This window comes from Staurois parvus, unplaced genomic scaffold (genome assembly GCF_062004578.1).
Source record: "Staurois parvus isolate SC_StPar_1 unplaced genomic scaffold, SC_StPar_1.0 ptg000634l, whole genome shotgun sequence".
In the NCBI taxonomy this organism is placed as follows: Eukaryota; Metazoa; Chordata; class Amphibia; order Anura; family Ranidae; genus Staurois; species Staurois parvus.
This window is the reverse complement of record NW_028318430.1, coordinates 13,027,671-13,047,969: the sequence shown is the minus strand read 5'-3', so window position 1 is coordinate 13,047,969 and position 20,299 is coordinate 13,027,671. Positions and strand designations below refer to the sequence as shown.

Below are 20,299 nucleotides of genomic sequence, written 5' to 3'. Positions count from 1 at the left end.
GTTAAGTCTTTGGCACAGGGTTCACAGCAGAAAGCAGGTGCACGGAAGTTCTTGGCACTCTGGACACACAGCAGGAAAGCACAATGGACCGGCACAACGGGTCAAGTCCTTAGCACAGGGCTTTGCACACAGTAATAAAGATGGGTGTCAGTCTGGCACAACAAGGGCTGGTATGGGAAGGGGCGTGATCATGTGTAAACACAGCTCAAAGCTTGGTGCCGGCAACAGGCTGCACCCACCGGCTCCATCCACATATAACAAAGTTGCCTTTGTCCTTGGGACCACACTGTGCCCGGTCAAACAGTTGGGATGGCAATTGGTGACAAGCCTGTAGCCTGCATGTGGTGAATCCACATGTAGGTAGAGCAGGAAGGTAGACTGCCCAGTGGTTAGTCGGGAGAACAGGATACGGTCCTCAGCGGAGGCAGCTCTATGGTGCCCAGCACAGCAGTTATGTGGGCTACATGTGGGCGCTGAGACGTGTGATGGCAGCACATACTAAATTACTTATACACTGCTCAAAAAAATTAAAGGAACACTTTTTAATCAGAGTATAGCAAGTCAATTAATCTCCTGGGATATTGATCTGGTCAGTTAAGTAGCAGTGGGGGTTGTTAATTTCATTAACACCAAAGCAGCTGAAACTGATTAACAACAGGTGCACTAGTTGGGCAACAGTGAGATGACCCCCAAAACAGGAATGGTTTTACAGGTGGAGGCCACTGACCTTTTTTTCCCTACTCATCTTTTTCTGACTCTTTTTCACTAGTTTTTGCATTTGGCTAAGGTCAGTGTCACTACTGGTAGCATGAGGCGATACCTGGACCTTACAGAGGTTACCAAGGCAGCACAACTCCTCCAAGATGGCACATTGCCAGAAGGTTTGCTGTGTCTCCCAGCACAGTCTCAAGAGCATGGAAGAGATTCCAGGAGACAGGCAGTTACTCTATGAGAGCTGGACAGGGAAGTAGAAGGACCTTAACCCATCAGCAGGACTGGTATCTGCTCCTTTGCAAGGAGGAACAGGATGCACACGGCCAAAGCCCTACAAAATGTCCTTCAGAGGGCCACTGGTGTGAATGTCTCTGACCAAACAATCAAACAGACTTCATGAGGGTGGACTGAGGGCTCGATGTCCTCTAGTGGGCCCTGTGCTTACTGCCCGGCACCATAGAGCTCGATTGGCATTTGCCATTGAACACCGGAATTGGCAGGTCCGCCGCTAGCACTCTGTTCTTTTCACAGTTGAGAGCAGGTTCACCTTGAGCACATGTGACAGATGTAAAAGGGTCTGGAGAATCCGTGGAGAACATTATGCTGCCTGTAACATCATTCAGCATGACCTTTTTGGTGGTGGGTCAGTGATGGTCTGGGGAGGCATATCCATGGAGGAACACCCAGACCTCTACAGGCTAGGCAATGGCATCATGACTGCCATTAGATATCGGGATGAAATCCTTGGACCCATTGTCAGACCCTACACTGGTGCAGTGGGTCCTGGGTTCCTCCTGGTACATGACAATGCCCAGCCTCATGTGGTGAGAGTATGCAGGCAGTTCCTGAAGGATGAAGGAGTTGATACCATTGAATGGCCTCCACATTTGCCTGACCTAAATCCAATAGAACACCTCTGGGATATCATGTTTCGGTCCATCCGACACCGTCAGGTTGCACCTCAGACTGTCCAGGAGCTCAGTGATGCCCTGGTCCACATCTGGAGGTAATACCCCAGGATGTCAGGTATGCATACAAGATTGTGGGGACCATACAAACTACTGAGTACCATTTTGAGTTGCTGCGATGAAATTTCAGTTAAATGGGCTAGCCCGCTATATCATTTTTTTCACTTTGATTTTCGGGGTGTCTTTGAATTCAGTCCTCTGTAGGTTGATAATTTTAATTTCCACCAAACAATGGAGCATTCTTACGTTCTTAACACATTACCTAGTCCATATCCGTATAGATATCCAGTATGATATTTGATATCTGATGTGTTTTCAAAGTGTTCCTTTAGTTTTTTTGTTTTTTTTTACCCCTTCACGCCTTAGGGTAAAATTTTACAACTTTGACGTGTTAGTAAAACCGTACATATGACCACAACTACTGTGTACATCCAAGTGAATTATACCTTGTTTTTTCCATGAAAAATTGGGCTTTTATTTGATGGTAAAGTGTAATGGATATCTCCTGATTTTTCTTATTTATCAAAGGAAAACTGGCCCAAAATAGTAAAAAAAAATATCTTTTTTTGTAATTTAGCTGTGTTTCTTGTTACTACCATAACCTACCACCAAAGAACAACCCTAAATAAATTTTCCAGCTCTTGACGATCGCAGCGATACCATATACAGTTTTGTTCAAAATAATAAGTGTGTTGAAAAAAGTGAATAAAGTTCAAAATCCTTCTAATAGCTTTTATTTCCATACACACAAATGCATTGGGAACACTACACATTCTATTCCAAATCAAAACATGAAGAAAAATATATCAAATTTGTGTTGTTCCTCTAAAAAAAAATTGCAGAAAAGTGAATATTAGACTGTTCAAAAAAATAGCAGTGTTTGTATTCTTCTTTACAAACTGAAACATTCACTATATAAACTGAAAAATGTTTGAAGATTTTTCTTTCCTTTGAATCACTTAATTAATATTTAGTTGTATAAGCACTGTTTCTGAGAACTGCTGTACATCTGTGTTGCATGGAGTCCACCAACTTCTGGCACCTGTGAACAGGTATTCCAGCCCAGGATGATTGGACTACATTCCACAGTTCTTCTCTATTTCTTGGTTTTTCCTCAGAAACTGCATTTTCGATGTCACCCCACAAGTTTTCTATTGGATTAAGATCCGGGGATTGGGCTGGCCACTCCATAACATCAATCTTGTTGGTCTGGAACCAAGATGTTGCACGTTTACTGGTGTGTTTGGGGTCGTTGTCTTGTTGGAACACCCATTTCGAGGGCATTTCCTCTTCAGCATAAGGCAGCATGACCTCTTCAAGTATTCTGATGTATTCAAACTGATCCATGATCCCTGGTATGCGATAAATAGGCCCAACATCGTAGTATGAGAAACATCCCCATATCATGATGCTTGCACAACCATGCTTCAATGTCTTCACAGTGTACTGTGGCTTGAATTCAGTGTTTGGGGGTCGTCTGACAAACTGTCTCCGGCCAGTAGACCCAAAAAGAACAATCTTACTTTCATCAGTCCACAAAATGTTGCACCATTTCTCTTTAGGCCAGTCAATGTGCTCTTTGGCAAATTGTAACCTCTTCAGCACGTCTTTTTTTCAACAGTGGGACTTTGCGGGGGCTTCTTGCAGATAGCTTGGCTTCACATAGGCGTCTTCTAATTGTAACAGTACTCACAGGTAACTTTACACCTTCTTTGATCTTCCTGGAGCTGATTGTTGGCTGAGTCCTTGCCATTTTGGCTATTCTTCTATCCATTCGAATGGTAGTTTTTCACTTTCTTCCACATCTTTCAGGTTTTGGTTGCCATTTTAAAGCATTTGCGATCATTTTAGCTGAGCAGCCTATCATTTTCTGCACTTCTTTATATGTTTTCCCCTCTCCAATCAACTTTTTAATCAAGGTACGCTGTTCTTCTGAACAATGTCTGGAACAACCCATTTTCCTCAGAATTTCAGAGAGAAATGCACTATAACCAGCATGTACAACATTTGCTGCCTTCCTTCCTTAAATAAGGGCAATAATTGCTACCTGTTTTTCAAAGAATGAATGACCTCACTAATAGAACTCCACACTGCTATTATTTTGAACATGCCCCTTTCAATTAGTGATTCCATTACACAGAATCGGCAGCATGCATGTCATGACTGTTGGGTCTGTTGGATTTCTTTTACTCTACTACACCTGCTAGTAAATTATTTACCATGTAGAAATATCATTTCTACCAAAAACAGTGATTGATCAGGTTAGTGATGTCTGACTGCTATTATTTTGAACACAACTGTATGTGTATGTTGTTTGTACCTGTACTACAGCCCAGAAACAATAGTGCGCATTTTGAGGTTTGTTTTCAACCTAAAACACACTGATACCAATTTTTTAAAAAATATCCTGATCTTTTGACCCTGACCTTTACTCTGACCCAAACACTAACCTGGCACTGAACTAGATCATACCTTGATTTAGGTATTTTTTTCTTTTACATTTTCTTTTATTTTTTTTTTTCTTTTCTTTACGAGCGGTTTTTTTGTTTTTCGTTTTTGTTTTTTTTTTCTGTCTGCAAAGAGAGAGGTGCAATGTATCTTTCTTTTCCCTTCGGAGAGGGAAAAAAAAAAATCAAAGTGGGCGGGCTTCACAGTGATTGATCACTGGGATAGCCAGTCAGAGGCTATCACAGCGATCATGTGACTCGTAATTGGGAGTCCCAGGACCCTGGGCTATCAGTGACACCCTGGTCTTTATGATTTTATAGCTCGCTGTGCAGCGCGTTTCCAGCACAAAGCCAGGTATGCAAATATGCGGCTCCACTGAAAAAAAAAAACTAATTCTGTGAGGCTACATATTTGTCTGACTTTGGCGTGAAGATGTTAATAATAGTGTATTATAGTCATTGCAATTACAAACAGCAGTGTTCAGCTTTGGACATGTTGTTTGTGTTACCTTACATGTAAATTAGTTTGTGTATGTTCTGACAGTTTCTATTTTGTGCAGCGTCTGGTTGCTTACAATACGTAAGGTGAACCTGTAATCCCAAGAACACATTAAATTACTGATAGCCTACTACTGGTATTCGGCAAAAAGACTTCCCTTAGCTTTACCCCTCCAATTAATGTGTCTATACTGGTGTCTGAGACCGTCCCATTGGATAGTAGAATTAACCCTTGTAGCAAAGAGAAACGGTTAGCGGGGTGCACAATTTTTTCTCTGGCTAATAAGGATAATATCTATCTTTATGGAGTATGCAGGATATTTAGATTTAAAAGTACAGGTTCATCTTACCACAAAATACAATCCAGTCCTCCACTGCTAAATGACCAAACTAAATTTCTTTTATATTGAAGTGTTCGTATGCACCCATGAAGGAAGTAACCGTCGATGTGGAGGACAGGGAGATCTTCTGGCTGGTTCTCTTGGCGTCTTAGTACATTGGGCTGGACTTGCTGGACCAGATAAGATAAATGGGTATGTTGTAACAATCATTTACTCTAACTGTACAAGTATGGCGCTAGGGCTGCACAGGTACATGTAATTGCTGTAAACGGGTATAACATTTTGGGGGGTTTATAGTCACATGAGTTTGATAAAACTGAACTTAAAGTATATGTAAACCCTCACCTTGTGAAACAACCCATTCAATTTAAAATAGAAATGAAAGGCAACACATTTGTGTAATAGATGTAAAAAAAAAATTATAAACACCCTTTTCCCCTTTTTTTTAAATAAGTAACCACATATCCTTTGCTCTCAGCTGCATATGATGCTCAGAGAGTTAGTTGAGAAGACACAGCACAAGTCTGATCACTGGAGGAGAGCAGGCACAGCTAGAAAACTGACCATGCTGTGCTCCCATGCCTAACGTGGTCAGTTTTTTTTGGGGAAGCAGAGGGACTGGCAGGGATTTCACATAAGGAAGTAATACAAAGAGAACAAGATATTTTGTTCTTACATAGTACAGCAGGCACATATCCGGACTATGAAATGTCTTTACATTTTCTTTAAAGTGATCCTATGGAGAGGATCTCTCAATAAAAAAGTATGATTCTCTATTTGGAGAATCATAATAATATCAGATGTGTTACACCGGTTTCTCTTTCCTAAAAGCTTACATCTGCATTTAATACCTTAAGCCAACTGGGAGGGACAAGTCCCATTGTTGTAATCTGCCTTACTAACATAGTATAGAAAGGTCTGCTGGAGGAAAAATAGGGGAGAAAAAAACATTAGGGGCCATTCTGTAGGGTGAAAGGGCAGTTTGGAGGGGAAAAAAGTCAAGCATGGAGGTACGCTTTTATGTAGACTTGGCATCAACATCTTTTTGAAGTGATTTTAAAGGCAAAAGATTTTTGAAGGCAAACAAACTTCTGCATACATCTGCATGGGAGCCTCTGCTCTCCCAGGTCTCTGCCTTCTCATTAGCTGAGACAGCAGCATGAGCCAATGGCTCTCACTGCTTTCCATTATAGCCAGGGAGGAGGGTGTGGGGGCAGGACTGAGCCACACATAGACACACAAGTGGTTTGGAGCGAGCATGCTAGAGTGCCCCCATATCAAGCAGCTTTCTATGGGCAGGAGTGAGGATCCCAGAGCTCTGGCAGGGGACCTGAGAAGAGGAGCAATGAGGCTGTTTTGTGCAAAACAATTGTGCAGAGCAGGTAAGTATAATATGTTTGTTATTTTTAAAAACCATCAATTGTAGGTTTAATATCACTTTAGGTTCATGCATGCTAAGTAATGTGTGTATTAGTGTTACTCTTCAGATCAGGGGTGCTCAACCTGTGGCTCTTGGAGCCCTCTGATGTGGCCCTGTACCTTAAACCAGGGAATCGCATGCCCATTGATTGTGATCTGAGCTTGCTCACCCACCATCTCAGAACATCAGAGTGCACCGAGCCAGTGCCAGCAGCAGAGGGAGCAGGAGCAGCATAAGCCAATGCTTCCTCTGTAGCAATGGCTGCTGTCCCTGGCAGAATGATACCAAGTGCACTTCACTTGGGACCTTTCTAACAGCCTGGAGAGCAATGCCAGCAGAAGCTGGAAGAGATCACATATATTTTCACTACTCGTAATGTGAGCAAGATTCTCTCCTCAATCAATCTTCGTATTACCTGTGCCGATTCAGGGGTAGAACATCGCCTACTACATACCTGGCAAGCTGACACACCCAGTATAACGGATGACTGGAATGAAGGGGTTCAACATTATGTGCCCTCGGTTCTATCAGCCAGAGACAGATTCATTTAGCTAAGCTTCCTTCATAGGGCTTACTGTACCCCTCATTGTCTTTCCCAGATTTATCCTATATGAGCCACACTTTGTCCCAAATGCAATCAGGCACCCTTTTCACCTCGTACCTCAGTGCTTCCTTGTAGGGGACCGGGGGAATCTTCTTCTGTTCTCTTGCCCCCTATAGGGTAGAGGCTCACCTTACTTATAACCCCTGAAGTGGTACCTTGGGAACGGCCCTTGAAGGTTTTGATGTTCTTTATTTTTCTGAACAGTCTTAACTGTCATTGAGTGTGAATATCTGCATTGTGGATTGTGTATTGGATGTCCTTTTTAACCTTGCAATTCTTCCCTTTTTTTTTTTTTTTTCTTTTTTACTATGCTTGTCAGAGTAATATTTGCTTCGCTGTTTACAGTACTATGTACTACATGTTTTTGTATTGATGAATAAATCTTTTCTGGTAACAAAAACACATCACATATACTGTGCTTTTGCAATGTGCATATTATCACCTATAAAAGGGTTACCAACTATTCAGCTGCTTTCACACTGATCCACGGGTGCAGTGCAGTGCACCTGAGGGTTTCTTGCAGGTTAGCTGTACCAAGACATAGACTTTTATTATATTTTGCGGGTTTGGTGCTCCTTCTGAAAGTTTTTTGGGAAAAACTCCCAAATGCAGGAATTTTAGTGTGCTTTTAGAAAGTGCACCACACCCGCAAGATAAAATAGAAGTCTACTGCAATTAACACACAAGAAAGCCCACAGGTACACTGCTCTGCATCTGCGATGTGGTTAACTGCAGTGCATCAGTGTGAAAGCAGCCTCAGGACAGTAAGGGCTCGTTTTACATTTGCAGTTTTGGGGTCAGTAAAACCCCATAGTTGAGATGTGTTTTTACTACAATCCCCCCCAACTAAGTGTAGCGTCAGGGGTTCTAATGGTGACCCCTGCCCCATGCTCCAGGAGGCCAGTGCAGCCTTGTAGCCTCCCTGTCACATTCTGTTTTACGTTTGGACAGGAGGGGATGCATGAGCAGAAACCAATCCTTTCCATTTTCCTCCTCCTCTACCCCCTGCCGGCATTCAGCAGCTCTAGGAGGAAAATGTTCATTATGCTGTTCAAAATAAGAGATTTAAAAATTCTGAACCATATCATTTAGTTGTGACCTGCAAACATTTACCAAACCACTTAAATGGCTCTCGCTCTTCAAAAGGTTGAGTACCTCTCCTTTAGAAGAACATGCCATCTTGGGTCAGGTGCCATCCAGGATCAACGTCTATTTCCTGGACTGAGGTGTTGGCTCAGACATGACACTATCCTATAATTCACAAGAACCAGCAAACACAAATGCTCCTGTGCTTGGGGATAGACTTGATGCAGGCTACAACCACATTAAGAATGTCCTGGAACATGCACACCTTGCTGCCCTCAAATGGACCGGGGGAATCCAAATATACTGAATGAGGAAAAAACAAAGAGATGGTGCACAGGCCTAGTGCATTACCATAAAAAATGTTTAATAAGAAATAAAGTAGGTGTTGTACTCACAAACGACAATATAGTCAAGGCACATAATAAAAGAACAGCTGGATCAACACCGCGCTGAGTAACAGTCCGCAATAGGGAGTGTAGACATCCAATAGGCTGATGCGTTTTGAGGACTATAGTGGCTCTGAGGAAGAGGCAAGTCATTGAAACGCGTCATTGAAACTACACAAGGCCTGTAGAGTTCTGGTGTTCACAAATGTCTGGCAGTCATCCCCTGCCTTTGTGATGTGCTACAAAGTTACAATCTGATCATTAGCAGAGAGTAGGAAATGCTTTTGGCCTGCAACAGACTGAGGACATTCTCTCAGTCCAACCATTAAAGGGGGGGGGGAGAATTGTATACTGTTCTATAGATTGGGATATGTTCGATATTCATTCATGCAGACTCGTGAAGCTCTTCTTTGATATATTAATAATGCAGAATTCAGTATTTATTTGACAATAATGATTACTTTTGTTTGATTGAATATTGCTACAATGGCAAGGTGGTACATATTTATTTATTTGTTCTTTGTTTTTTATATATACCCAGCCACAATCCTTTCATGGTGGCAGCATTTGGAGCCTGTTCGCTGACAAGACAATGCAACCACCAAGCGTTCCAGAAAAATGGGCGTTCCATGACCACAGGCGACATGATCTCAGAAGTTGGAACCGCTTTTAACAAACTGTTTGAGACCTGATACTACTGATGCTGTGTATTTTTAAATAGTGACTGTTTTCTTCAAAAGATTTAAATCAAATCTTCCTGGGTTGTAGCCGCATTTGCAATATGCAAGAAGCAAGTAATCCTTTTCTGGCTTTAGTAAAACCTATATAGGTGTGTTTTACATAAGAAATAATGGCTGGGCTGAGAACTGAAGGACTGTTGCAGACACAATCACAATAAATGTGGGACCGGCTATACTTCCTGCCATGGGTGAACAGCTTACTAATTCAGGGGTTCAGCAGAATGCCTCCCAGAATATTGTAGCTGATTCATCTAAACCAGTTCTAGAGTTGTCCATGGCAACATATTAATTCTAGTATAATTTTTCCATATATTGAAAGATGAAATCTGATTGGTTTTTATGGACTACTATTTCATTTTTATTTTTTTGATCAGGTTTCAATAGATTGGCAGCAACTGCACTTTCACTGTACAAGATTAGAAGAATGTCCATGATTGGTCCTTTGTGATCATACCTCATGAAGAAACAAGCAACAGCTCTATGATTTTGTGAACATATGGTTACCCATGTCTGGGTGTATAGATAAAGGGCATTGAAGGGTATTGCTGACCTATAAAGCCTCTTGCATACTGAGCATTTGGCTGCTAAGGGTGGCGGGCACAGGTGTCTTATCCAGCCCTGCTGCTGGCAGCCTGTCAAACGGTTTGAGATGCCGACAGCTACTGCAGCTGGATGGGGCACCTGGTGGTTTATGAGGACAGTATGCGCCAAGGGCTGAATGCCTGGAACACATACTTCTGGGTTTTTGTCCCTAGACACATGCTGCCCTAAATGTTCTTACTGCTAGGTGCCTTGTCTAGACATAGCAGCCGTTGGTCTCTAAAAGAGTTTGATGGGCTGCCATCAGAGCGACTGGCGGGACAACTGTGCCCTCTACCTGCAGCTAAACATCACAGCCCTATGCATCAGCATTGACTGGCCAGTGTGCATGGGACCTTATAAGCTCATATGAAGCATAGATGCAGATTTATTAGGTAGCCTTCAGTTTTCACATTACTGTGAGAAGGACCACACATGGAGCTGTCATGCTTTTTAAAGGTCCATTGGAGCAACACATGGATGGCATTCTCTGTGCACTTGCACTCTGAACACACATAAAATTTGATATAACCTCCTGCTTCATTGTTCACAGTACAGTTCTTAATTTCTATGAAATTGTGTAAGAAAAGTTATTAGTACACTTTTATAGAGAATCCATTGTTCTCCCTGACCCCAAATTTTGAGAACCACTGAGTTAAATAATGGTTTATTAATCTAGGACAGCTTAATGTTCTTTAGAATGTTTGTGTTATTTGATATTAAATAGGAAATCCTATGCAGGTTTTCACTACCAATAAACATTCTTGATGGACATAATCATTGTTCAAGTAGTTATTCAGCAAAAACAGAACTATTTTTTTGGTATGCAAGGCACAACCTAAAATGTAATTGGTAAACAAATAGACTGTCAAATACTGGGGTGGAAAGAACCATGGGCGTTATTTTCTAAAACTCTAGCGTGCAAATCTGGTGCAGTTCTGCATAGAAACCAATCAGCTTCCAGGTTTTATTGTCAAAGCTTAACTGAACAAACTGAAGTTAGAAGCTGATTGGCTACCATGCACAGCTGCACCAATTTTAATAACTCTCACCCCATGTCTTGCTCTAACCATTTGGGTTACATGTAAACCATTACTGGTAGGCTTTTACAAATTTTCACATGGTGCAAAAGCTACTGAAAGCCTTTAGCAGCTGCTTTAAAGTGACCGACCCTTTATCAAGTTCTATGTTTATCATCCGCCAAAGGGTGCTTTTAAAAAAAAAAAAAAAAAAAAAGCGTGGGGGGCGGCAATGTTAAAGTGGTAGTAAAGTCTTCTATACAGGAAAAAAAAAGGTTGTTCCCCTGACAGGTTTAAGTCACAGTATACGAGTATGCACTGCATTCTCGTATATTATGATAGCCCTACCTACAAATGTAGCCCTGCAGTACTGCACCGTCACACCTCTCCCTGGCACTTCCATCTTCACCTGGTCTTCCTTCCAGGTTCAGAATCTTCAGCCGCTTGAATGGCCAGGTAGTGGTGATGTCATGGTGACGGAAGTCTCATGCGTGGCTCAGACCACATTACCCACTGACAGGCAGGGGGGAGATTTAGAACAGAAGAGACCTCTAGGGTCTTTTCTGTTATCCCTACCTGGCAGCAGATTCTGCAACTACTGACTACTACCACTCAAATGTAAAGCATGATGTCTCTCAATGCAGGAACAAAGTAGAACTCTGCCCAGAAAATGTGTTGTATAGTAAGGTGAAAAATATGCAGCTCCAGCTTACTGTTACTACATCTTCCCAGAGCGTGGGGGATAATAAAATGCTACCTGCAATTGCTCATTTTTGCACACAGTTTTTTTTCTTTTACTTGGAATAAACTCCCTTTTACATATGAATGATTTGCATAAGGGAAACAAAACAGTACACTATTCCTTCCCCTGTTGAGGGGGAAATTGCAGCTGAAGATTGAGCCTGCAAGTGGGAAGTGGCTTCCTATGGTTGTACACCAAGAGGAGAAGCAGATAGCTCTGGCAGGGTACCCGAGAAGAGGAAGTTCAAGGCAGGTAAGAATAAACCTGTTTGTTGTTTTAAAAAAAAAAAAAAAATAGATTTACAGTCACTTAAGAAAATGGTGCCTTGGATTAATAGCAGAGTGGTAGGTCTCATCTTATGCACAGCAAGTAGGTAATTGAAATTCCATTGGGAAGAGAGAGGATAGGCTTAAAGAACCACTATCCTGAAAAATATTGTATCCTGATAACTGTATTTAGCTCATGCCTGAGGAAGCACTGTGGAAGGCTTGAATCTTGTGTCGTAGTTGCCGGTTGGCTTCCCTTCTGCATAGTGACAACCGGGAGTTGCTTGCTTGGCAATGCCAGTCACAAAAGGGTTTGTAGTATTTAACACAAGGCTTTGATTGGATGAGGTGAGAGATAGGGCAGTGATGCCACTATGTCCAATCAGAGAACACCTTGTATTCGTTTTGTAAAAATACAAGGTGTTCTGTTAATGGCAGCAATACTGAGAGAGCAACCTCCACAGTTATCAAAATGCAGAGGGGAAGCCTCCCAGGAAAAGGACCTGAAAGGTTGTAGATATCACTGTAACTACTACAGTGATTGCCATCTTCCATATTGGTCCCTCAGAGATGTATATAATTATATTGGTTTGAGCCAGACCAAAACAATTATGTAATAAGGATCATACCAAGACTTCAGGTTTAAAAAGTGTTAGCTGGGGATTATTATTATTATACAGTATTTATATAGCGCCAAAGGATATGCTCAGCGCTGTACATTAGCAGGGGGGACATAACATGAGACAAGACAGTAACAATACGCTACACGAGGGGTTCAAGGGCCCTGCTCTTTCGAGCTTACAATCTAGGAGGGAGGGGAAGGTGGCACAGGAGGAGATGGCTGTGGGGGATGGAGTGGTGGGTGGAGTGGAGGAGGTTAGTTGTTAGGTGAGGTTGGGGCAGGCTTCCCTGAAGAGGAGGGTTTTCAGGGTGCGCCTGAAGGTGAGGAGGGTAGGTGACATTCTGATGGATTGGGGTAGGGAGTTCCAGAGGATGGGGGAAGTCCTGCAATCGGGTGTGGGAGGAGGAGACCAGGGAGCTAGAGAGCAGGAGGTCCTGTGAGGAGCGGAGGGCACGGGTAGGGTAGTATCTGGGTATCAGGTCAGTTATGTAGTTCGGGGCGGCATTGTGAATGGCCTTGTAGGTCAGAGTTAGCAGCTTGAACTTGATGCGTTGGGCAATCGGGAGCCAATGAAGGGATTGGCAGGGGGGAGGCAGACGTGGAGCGCTTGGTGAGGTGGATGAGTCTGGCCGCTGAGTTTAGGATCGACTGGAGTGGGGATAGCGTTCGTTTGGGTAGGCCAGTGAGAAGGGAGTTGCAGTAGTCCAGGCGTGAGATGATGAGGGAGTGTACGAGTTGTTTGGTGGTGTCTGGGGTGAGGAATGTGCGTATCTTGGAGATGTTGTGGAGGTGGAGCCTGCAAGATCTAGATAGCAGTTGGATGTGGGGTAGGAAGGAGAGGTGGGGTCCAGGGTGACACCCAGGACTTTGGTGTGTGGGGTGGGAGAGATGGTGGCATTGTTAGTAATGATGGGGGGGGGGCACGGGGTGGGGGTTTGGTGTCTTTTTTTTTTGTCTCTTACAACATTGTTTATCTTCTGCAGTGAAATTGCTTATCAGTCTTCTAAAAGTTGAAAATCACCGAGTTTAATAGCAGGATGAATTGGTCAACTTAGTGGTAATGGCAACTCTCAAAACTAGAGCTAAAGAGAGCTCAGCTCATACAGAGTCATTTCTTCAGTGGCTGAAATACTCACAATTTCACTGAACAGTAATATCTCATTAGTTCAGCCTACAGTCCAAGGGTGTAGAATCTAGTGATTGTTGTTCGGGATCCTGTCTCTGATGTGTTGCCACTAGCAGTAGGACCACTAATGTGGGATGACGTTTAGGCTAGGCTTGCGTTTCTTTAGTGCTTTTTGCAGTCTGTTTTTGTGTTTTTTCTTGTTGCTTGGTAGACTAAGACACAAACCATATCAAAAACGCATTACATGCTTTTCTGCAATGTTTCAATTGAAGTCCATAGAATCAAACGCAACTTTTTGCATATAAAAAAGTCCCTGACCCTTTCGAAAAACCGCACTGGGTGAAAGCGCGGATATGTGAACCTGTCCCATAGGAAATCATGTTAAATGGACTGTAGTGCGTTTCTGCCAAATACTGTGGAAACCGCTTAGATGTGAACCTAGGGTTAGGTGAGGCCTGACTTAGAAACCAAAAAAACAAAATCTATTCAAAAGCCCACTACAGAAGATAGTTGTCAGCATGCGGTGGGAGAGCAGGAATTTTACAGATCTGAATATGAAGTTATGGAAGAAGTATGTATTGCATTCACAGCATAAGCAACCTGTATGGAGGTAGGCACATCTGTGTAATCAAATATATAGTGAAACAGATAATTTTAATTAAATAATTAACACACCAGTCACTTTATAAAGAAAAAAATACATATATATTTAGGTGAAATAATTACATGTACTAAATATTACTAGTCCATTTTTTTTTATTGGTGTTGCCAAGTAGAAGTATTTCCTCGATCCTTAAAAAAAACAAAATCAAGTGAGTAGTAATATCTTAAGGCAAGTTGATACCCCAGTAACCCAGCAGCATGAACATTACTGTAGATAATATAAGAACTACATTGTGGAGTATTAAACCAAAAATGTAATGCATTATAGCTTATCAATCATTTGATGTGATGGCTGCATTTATTTTCTTTTTTAACCCCTTCACACCTAAAGGTAAAACAAATCTAAATGCCTAAGCAAAATTTTGGAACGTTGACATGTGTTAGTAAAACCATACATCATCACAACTACTTTGTACATCCAGGTGAATTATTCCTTGTATTTTTTCAGGACAAATTGGGCTTTCAATTGGTGGTAAATGGTAATGGATATCTCCTGTTTTTTTTTTTTTTTATTATCAAAGGAAAACTGGCCCAAAATAGTAAAAATAAAATAGCTGTGTTTTTCTTGTTACTACCATAACCTACCACCACAGAACAACCCAAAATAAATTCTCCAGCTCTTGCTGATAGCAGCAATACCATATATGTGTATGCTATTTGTTTGTACCCGTAGTACAGCCCAGAAATAATAGTGCGCATTTTGTTTTTGTCTTTTTTTACCTAAACCATACTGACACCAAACTTTTTATGTTAAATCCTGACCTTTGTCCCTGACCTAAACACTAACTCTGGCACTGAACTAGATCAAACCTTGATCTAGGTATTTTTTAATATTTATTTCTTTTTTTTAACAAACATTTTTTTTTCCTCTCTATGCCAGGAGTTAAAGAGATACAAGGGGCTGGGCTGTACAGTGACTGATCACTGTGATAGCCAATCAGAGGCTATCACAGCGATCATGTGACCCGGAATCGGGAGTCCTGGGTCCTGATCGTTAGAATGGGACCTGGTGCTCTCAGTGACACCGCTGTCTGTGCTGGGAGCACGGCGTGCTCCCAACACAAAAAGACAGGTATGGAAAAAAGCCCAGTTCTGTGAGGCCGCATATTTGTGTTACGTCGGCGTCAAGGGGTTAAGCTTTATTTTGCCTGGTGATCCTGCCAGTAACTGACATTTTTATTTTTTTTATATTATTATTTATGGTTTTTTTTAACATGCTGTCACCCTAGCAGTACAGTGTCACCATAGTACTGTAGACACTGTACTACTTGTGGGGGGTGATGAAGGTTTTTTTTTTACACCGATTGCTTTTACAGTCTTTATGGGTGTAAAAGCAATGATTTCTCCTTCTCTCTCATTGAGAAATACTGTGTGAGCTGTGATTGGTCACAGCTTGTCACATGGTACCAGGCTGTTGTGCATAGCCTTGTACCATGTGACCTCTGTGATCATTCACAGATTTCACTAGTAATAAGCAATGATGTCAGAATTGACAATCTTGCTTACTACTATTCATGTGATCAGTGATTGGCCAATCAGTGATCACATAATTGGGACCTCGTACAGATGTCCCATACAGTGATTGGTGTTCTGCTGTGTCCAGAGGATACAGCGGGCACCAGATCGCAGTGCTGCACACTCCCAGGGAGCGCACACGGGGGGAGGACGTTTATAAACGGCCACCCGCTCCTGCAATGCTCCTGTCCAGCCGTTTTATATACATGGGCCGGACGGGAAGTGGTTAAATATAGCAGATTATACATAGGTGAACCAGGTAGATAACTAATAACTGCAAGCCTTGCTGAAAAATCGCAATTCACACCTGAGGGACCAGATTTGAGGAAAAACTACCATACATGTGAAGGGTTGTTCACTGCTGACTTGTGTAAATACTGATGCACAGAGGCATTACTGTTTACCTGCAGATGTGCATACAATGTTCCTAAATGAGATACTTCCAGGTCACATGTAAAATGCTCACTGCAGCCATGAGACGTGTTCCAAAAAAGCCCCACTCATGCCCTGCAAAGGTGTACCAGAAAAATGGCCCTACAGAGCATAACAGTAAAGAAATGTTCTCATCAACTGAGAAAACGTGCTCCAAAATGGTGCAAAGAAACAGCGGTTCAGAAAATCAAAGTAAAAGTTGCTTTAAATAGTAGGAAATAAACAAAAGTTAGGGAGAAGCACCCCTGAAACCCTGTCCTAAAGAGAAACAGCCTATTCACCACCATTAGGTAAAAGCTCAATGAATATCTAGATTGGGAAGCAGGATGGGATGGCCACTGCAGTATCGGAATCTAGGAATCAGATATGACACTGATGAAACATTTGCGGTTGATTTATTAATGAGAGACTTCTCACTTTGCAAGGGAATTTCCCTTTGGCTGCTGTGGTGAATATCTAAGATCTGGGTATGTGCAATGACACTGTCAAGCAGCTGTTAATAGAAGAATCTTCAGCTCCAACATCTTGATACAGTTAAACCTAGACAATTCATTCAAACTGTATCCAGTCAAATAGACCCTTTCACTGCATAGTTGTTGGTAAATCTGAAAGAGATCGGAGAACAAGACTGTACAGTTTATGGTCAGATGTAGCTAAACTGAACTTGTTCAGTGTATGCAGATGTATAGCCACTAGGCAGGGCTGTGCTATTAATTTGCCTAGCATACCAGCACCTAGGAAGCAAAAGCGTATGCCCAAAGTGGTGGCAACACATTGGCAATAGTAGCCTATGCGGCTGGTATGGGGCCTGGGGATGGAGGGGCTACATTAGGAAGGTTTCTGAGGCAATTTAAAAATAGACAATCGGAGTACATGTAGAGATAACACATATCCATTGCTACAGTATATTAACCACCTCCTATCCGGCCGTTTTATATAAACGGCTGGACGATGGCAGTGCAGGGTCGGGTGGCCGTTTATAAACTGCCTCCCTGCCCCCTGCTTGTGCGCGCTCCCTGGGAGTGCGCAGCACCGCAATCCGGTGCCCGCTGTGTCCTCCGGACACAGTGGAACACCGATCGTCGTACGAGACCTCTGTGCGAGGTCCCGATCATGTGATCACTGATTGGACAATCAGTGATCACATGCAGAGTAGTAAGCAAGATGTCACTTCTGATATCATTGCTTACTACGTGTGAGATCTGTGAATGATCACAGAGGTCACATGGTACAAGGCTATTCACAACAGCCTTGTACCATGTGACAAGCTGTGACCAATCACAGCTCACACAGTAGAGAGAAGGAAAAAATGCTTTTACAGCCTTTATGGGTGTAAAAGCAATCAGTGTTAAAAAAAAAAAAAAAAAAAATCTTCATCATCACCCCCCACAAGTAGTACAGTGTCACCAGGGTGACACTGTACTGCTAGGGTGACAGTATGTTAAAAAAAATAAAATATATAATAAAAATGTAAAAAAAAAGTTTAAAAATTATAATATTTGGTTATAAACTAATTTGAGTTTTTTTTTTTTTTTTTACTAAAAAGAAAAAACGGAATAAATTTTGGCCAAGATTTATGATGAAATATTATTTATTTGCAAAATTTTATAAGAAAAACACTTTTTTCAAAATTTTTGGACTTTTTCATTTACATAGCAAAAAAAAATAAAAATCCCAGTGGTGAATAAATACCACCAAAAAAAAGCTTTATCTGTCTCAAAAAAATGCTAAAAAATGCATATGGGTACAGTGTTGCATGACCGCGCAATTGTCATTCAAAGTGTGATAGCACTGAAAGCTGAAAATTGGCCTGGATAGGAAGGGGGTAAAAGTGTCCGGACTTGATGTGGTTAATAAGGATTTTAGTGGTTTCTGTTCACACTGCCCCTGTACCCCCAGTGACATTTCAAATAAAAAATAGCTGACATCATACAAAAAAGGAGGAGGCTTCAGGAACATTATCACTAGTCACAGATCCCCTTTTCAGGCTGTGCAGTAAAGTGAATTTGTTTTAGTGGTCTTGGAAATGTAGATTTATTGCCGTAAGATCTTGTGGTCATCTTGACCAGCACTGAAACTAACTTTAAATGCCTAACACAGTTTTCTAGACTGTCTTCCCAGGTAAAAATAGACATAAAAACAGTTTAACCCATTGTCTACAAAGGTATGTTTGTAAACATGCTGGTATTCAAGGGGTTAAAACAAGCCCACTTTTTTTTCAGCATGTGGAAAAAAGTGAACTTTTTTTAACTCCTTGAATACCAGCATGTTTACAAACATACCATGGTAGACAATGGGTTAAACAATTTTTAATGTCGTAGAGTCACCCCATCTCTTTTATAGTACAGTGAACATGCCCCCACCCGCCTCCTTTACATTGAGGCTCTGAGACGCTGACAAAGATCAGTGAACTACTGGCCACAGAATTGTTAGTTGGAAAATGAATACAAAGTTAATTCCCTGCACTGCTCTCCCCTCTTCCATGACAACTTTGGTCCACACAGCTCTGGAAATGTGCTCACAGCTTTCCTGCTACCTGTCCTTAATTTAGACTTTATGTTAAAATTCCATGAATGTAGGGAGATTGCCGGGGGGGGGGGGGGCGGGATAGCAAAATTGGGATCTGTAGTTACACCACTGACCCACAGAAGACTGTATCTCCCATTGAACTCTTATAGAAAATCTAGTTTTACGTATATGTACAGTTTACATACACACATATACATAATACTAACCTTAATATTAATACCATATCCAGCTAGATTCTGGCGCAGAGTATCACAGGCACGCATGAGTGGCTCCCGTTCTTTACAGATTCTTCTCCTTCTCTCATTTTCCTGGTTTAATTCTTCTTTAGTAAGACCAAGATCTTGTCCCATCTCTTCAGATAACAGAGCATAGCTACGCACCTTGCTTCTGAAGTCTACAGTCTCTTCTACCACATTGTAAAGAAGGGAAGAACTTTTGTCTGCTGCTACAGACTGTAAACCAGTATGGAAAAAACACAGAGAAAACCACAGAATAGCATTGTGAATAACAGGTTACACTAGCAGGCCAGAGGCAACAAAGCAGGTCTTAAAGTGTTACTAAACCCAGGACTCTGCATTCACTATATCTGGTCTTCCACTGTACACACAACATGGAAATACAATTATTTTAGTAACTATAAACTAAATATATAAACTAAATACTTTTTCACATCAGCAGTTAGAGAAGTCTTGTGACTGCTATCAGTGGTGCACTGAAATGAAAATTATGGTGCCGAAACTGAATATTGAAAATGCACTTTGCCGAAAACCGAAACCGAAATGCGCAGTTTTTAAAAATGAATATACATTTTTTTGGAAAAAAATACACTTTGATTTAAAAAAATATATATACCTCAATTTTTTTGTAAAATATGAAAGAGAATGTTACGGCAAGTAAATAGATACCCAACATGTCATGCTTTAAAACTGTGCATGCTCGTGGAATGGCGTGAAACGGCGGTACTTAAAAATATCCATGGGTGATGCTTTAAAAATGTTAGCAGTGTAAAGCTACAGAGGTCTAGTGCGTGAATTATTGCTCTTGCTCTGACGTTCGTGGCGATACCTCACGTGTGTGGTTTGAACACTATTTACATATGTGGTCATGGCTTACGTATGCGTTCACCACTATGTGCGAGCACAGGGGGACGGGGGCACTTTAAACTTTGGTTTTTTTTTATTATTTAATGGGGTTTTTTTTTGCACTGTTCCTTTAAAAAAAATGTAATCACTTTTATTCTTATCACAAGAAATGCCTGCATCCCTTGTGAGAGAAATAATTAGTGACAGGTCCTCTTTATGGAGAGATATGGGGTCAATAAGACCCCATATCTCTCCTCTGCAATGTAAAGCATTGGATCAAAACAAAGCATTGATTTAGTGCTTTAAAATAAATAAATGGCCGGAACGGAAGAGACATCGCTCCAGTCTTCCAAGGGCATAGAGATGTGTGGCGGCCATCTTTTCTTCACTCATGTCTATGCCCAGCGCCAGGATTGATGGTTTCTCGGGTAAGGCTGAACTACTGAGCAGCAGCCAGCAATGACGGCAGGCAAGCAGTGGCGAGTGGCGGACAGCGGCGACGGGCAGGGTTTTTTCAGCA

The 20,299-nt window shown here is 41.7% G+C and overlaps 2 protein-coding genes across 5 annotated transcripts in view; one reads left to right on the top strand and one right to left on the bottom strand.

Annotated features, from left to right (window-relative positions):
• The window catches only part of NAXD (NAD(P)HX dehydratase), a 50,981-nt gene extending 40,421 nt beyond the window's left edge, over positions 1-10,560 (top strand). For all 3 annotated transcript variants that reach the window (XM_089693588.1, XM_089693587.1, XM_089693586.1), the window contains 2 exons: positions 5,040-5,160; positions 9,006-10,560. In XM_089693588.1, coding sequence (XP_089549714.1) covers positions 5,040-5,160; positions 9,006-9,156 — 272 coding nt within the window. In that variant the 3' untranslated portion in view covers positions 9,157-10,560. The remainder of the gene's footprint in view (positions 1-5,039; positions 5,161-9,005) is intronic.
• Positions 10,561-14,240: 3,680 nt separating this feature from the next.
• Positions 14,241-20,299, bottom strand: part of CARS2 (cysteinyl-tRNA synthetase 2, mitochondrial) — a 98,017-nt gene continuing 91,958 nt past the window's right edge. For both annotated transcript variants that reach the window (XM_089693583.1, XM_089693584.1), the window contains 2 exons: positions 18,904-19,149; positions 14,241-14,350 (listed from right to left, as the gene is read on the bottom strand). In XM_089693583.1, the coding sequence (XP_089549709.1) occupies positions 14,315-14,350; positions 18,904-19,149 (282 nt within the window). In that variant the 3' untranslated portion in view covers positions 14,241-14,314. The remainder of the gene's footprint in view (positions 14,351-18,903; positions 19,150-20,299) is intronic.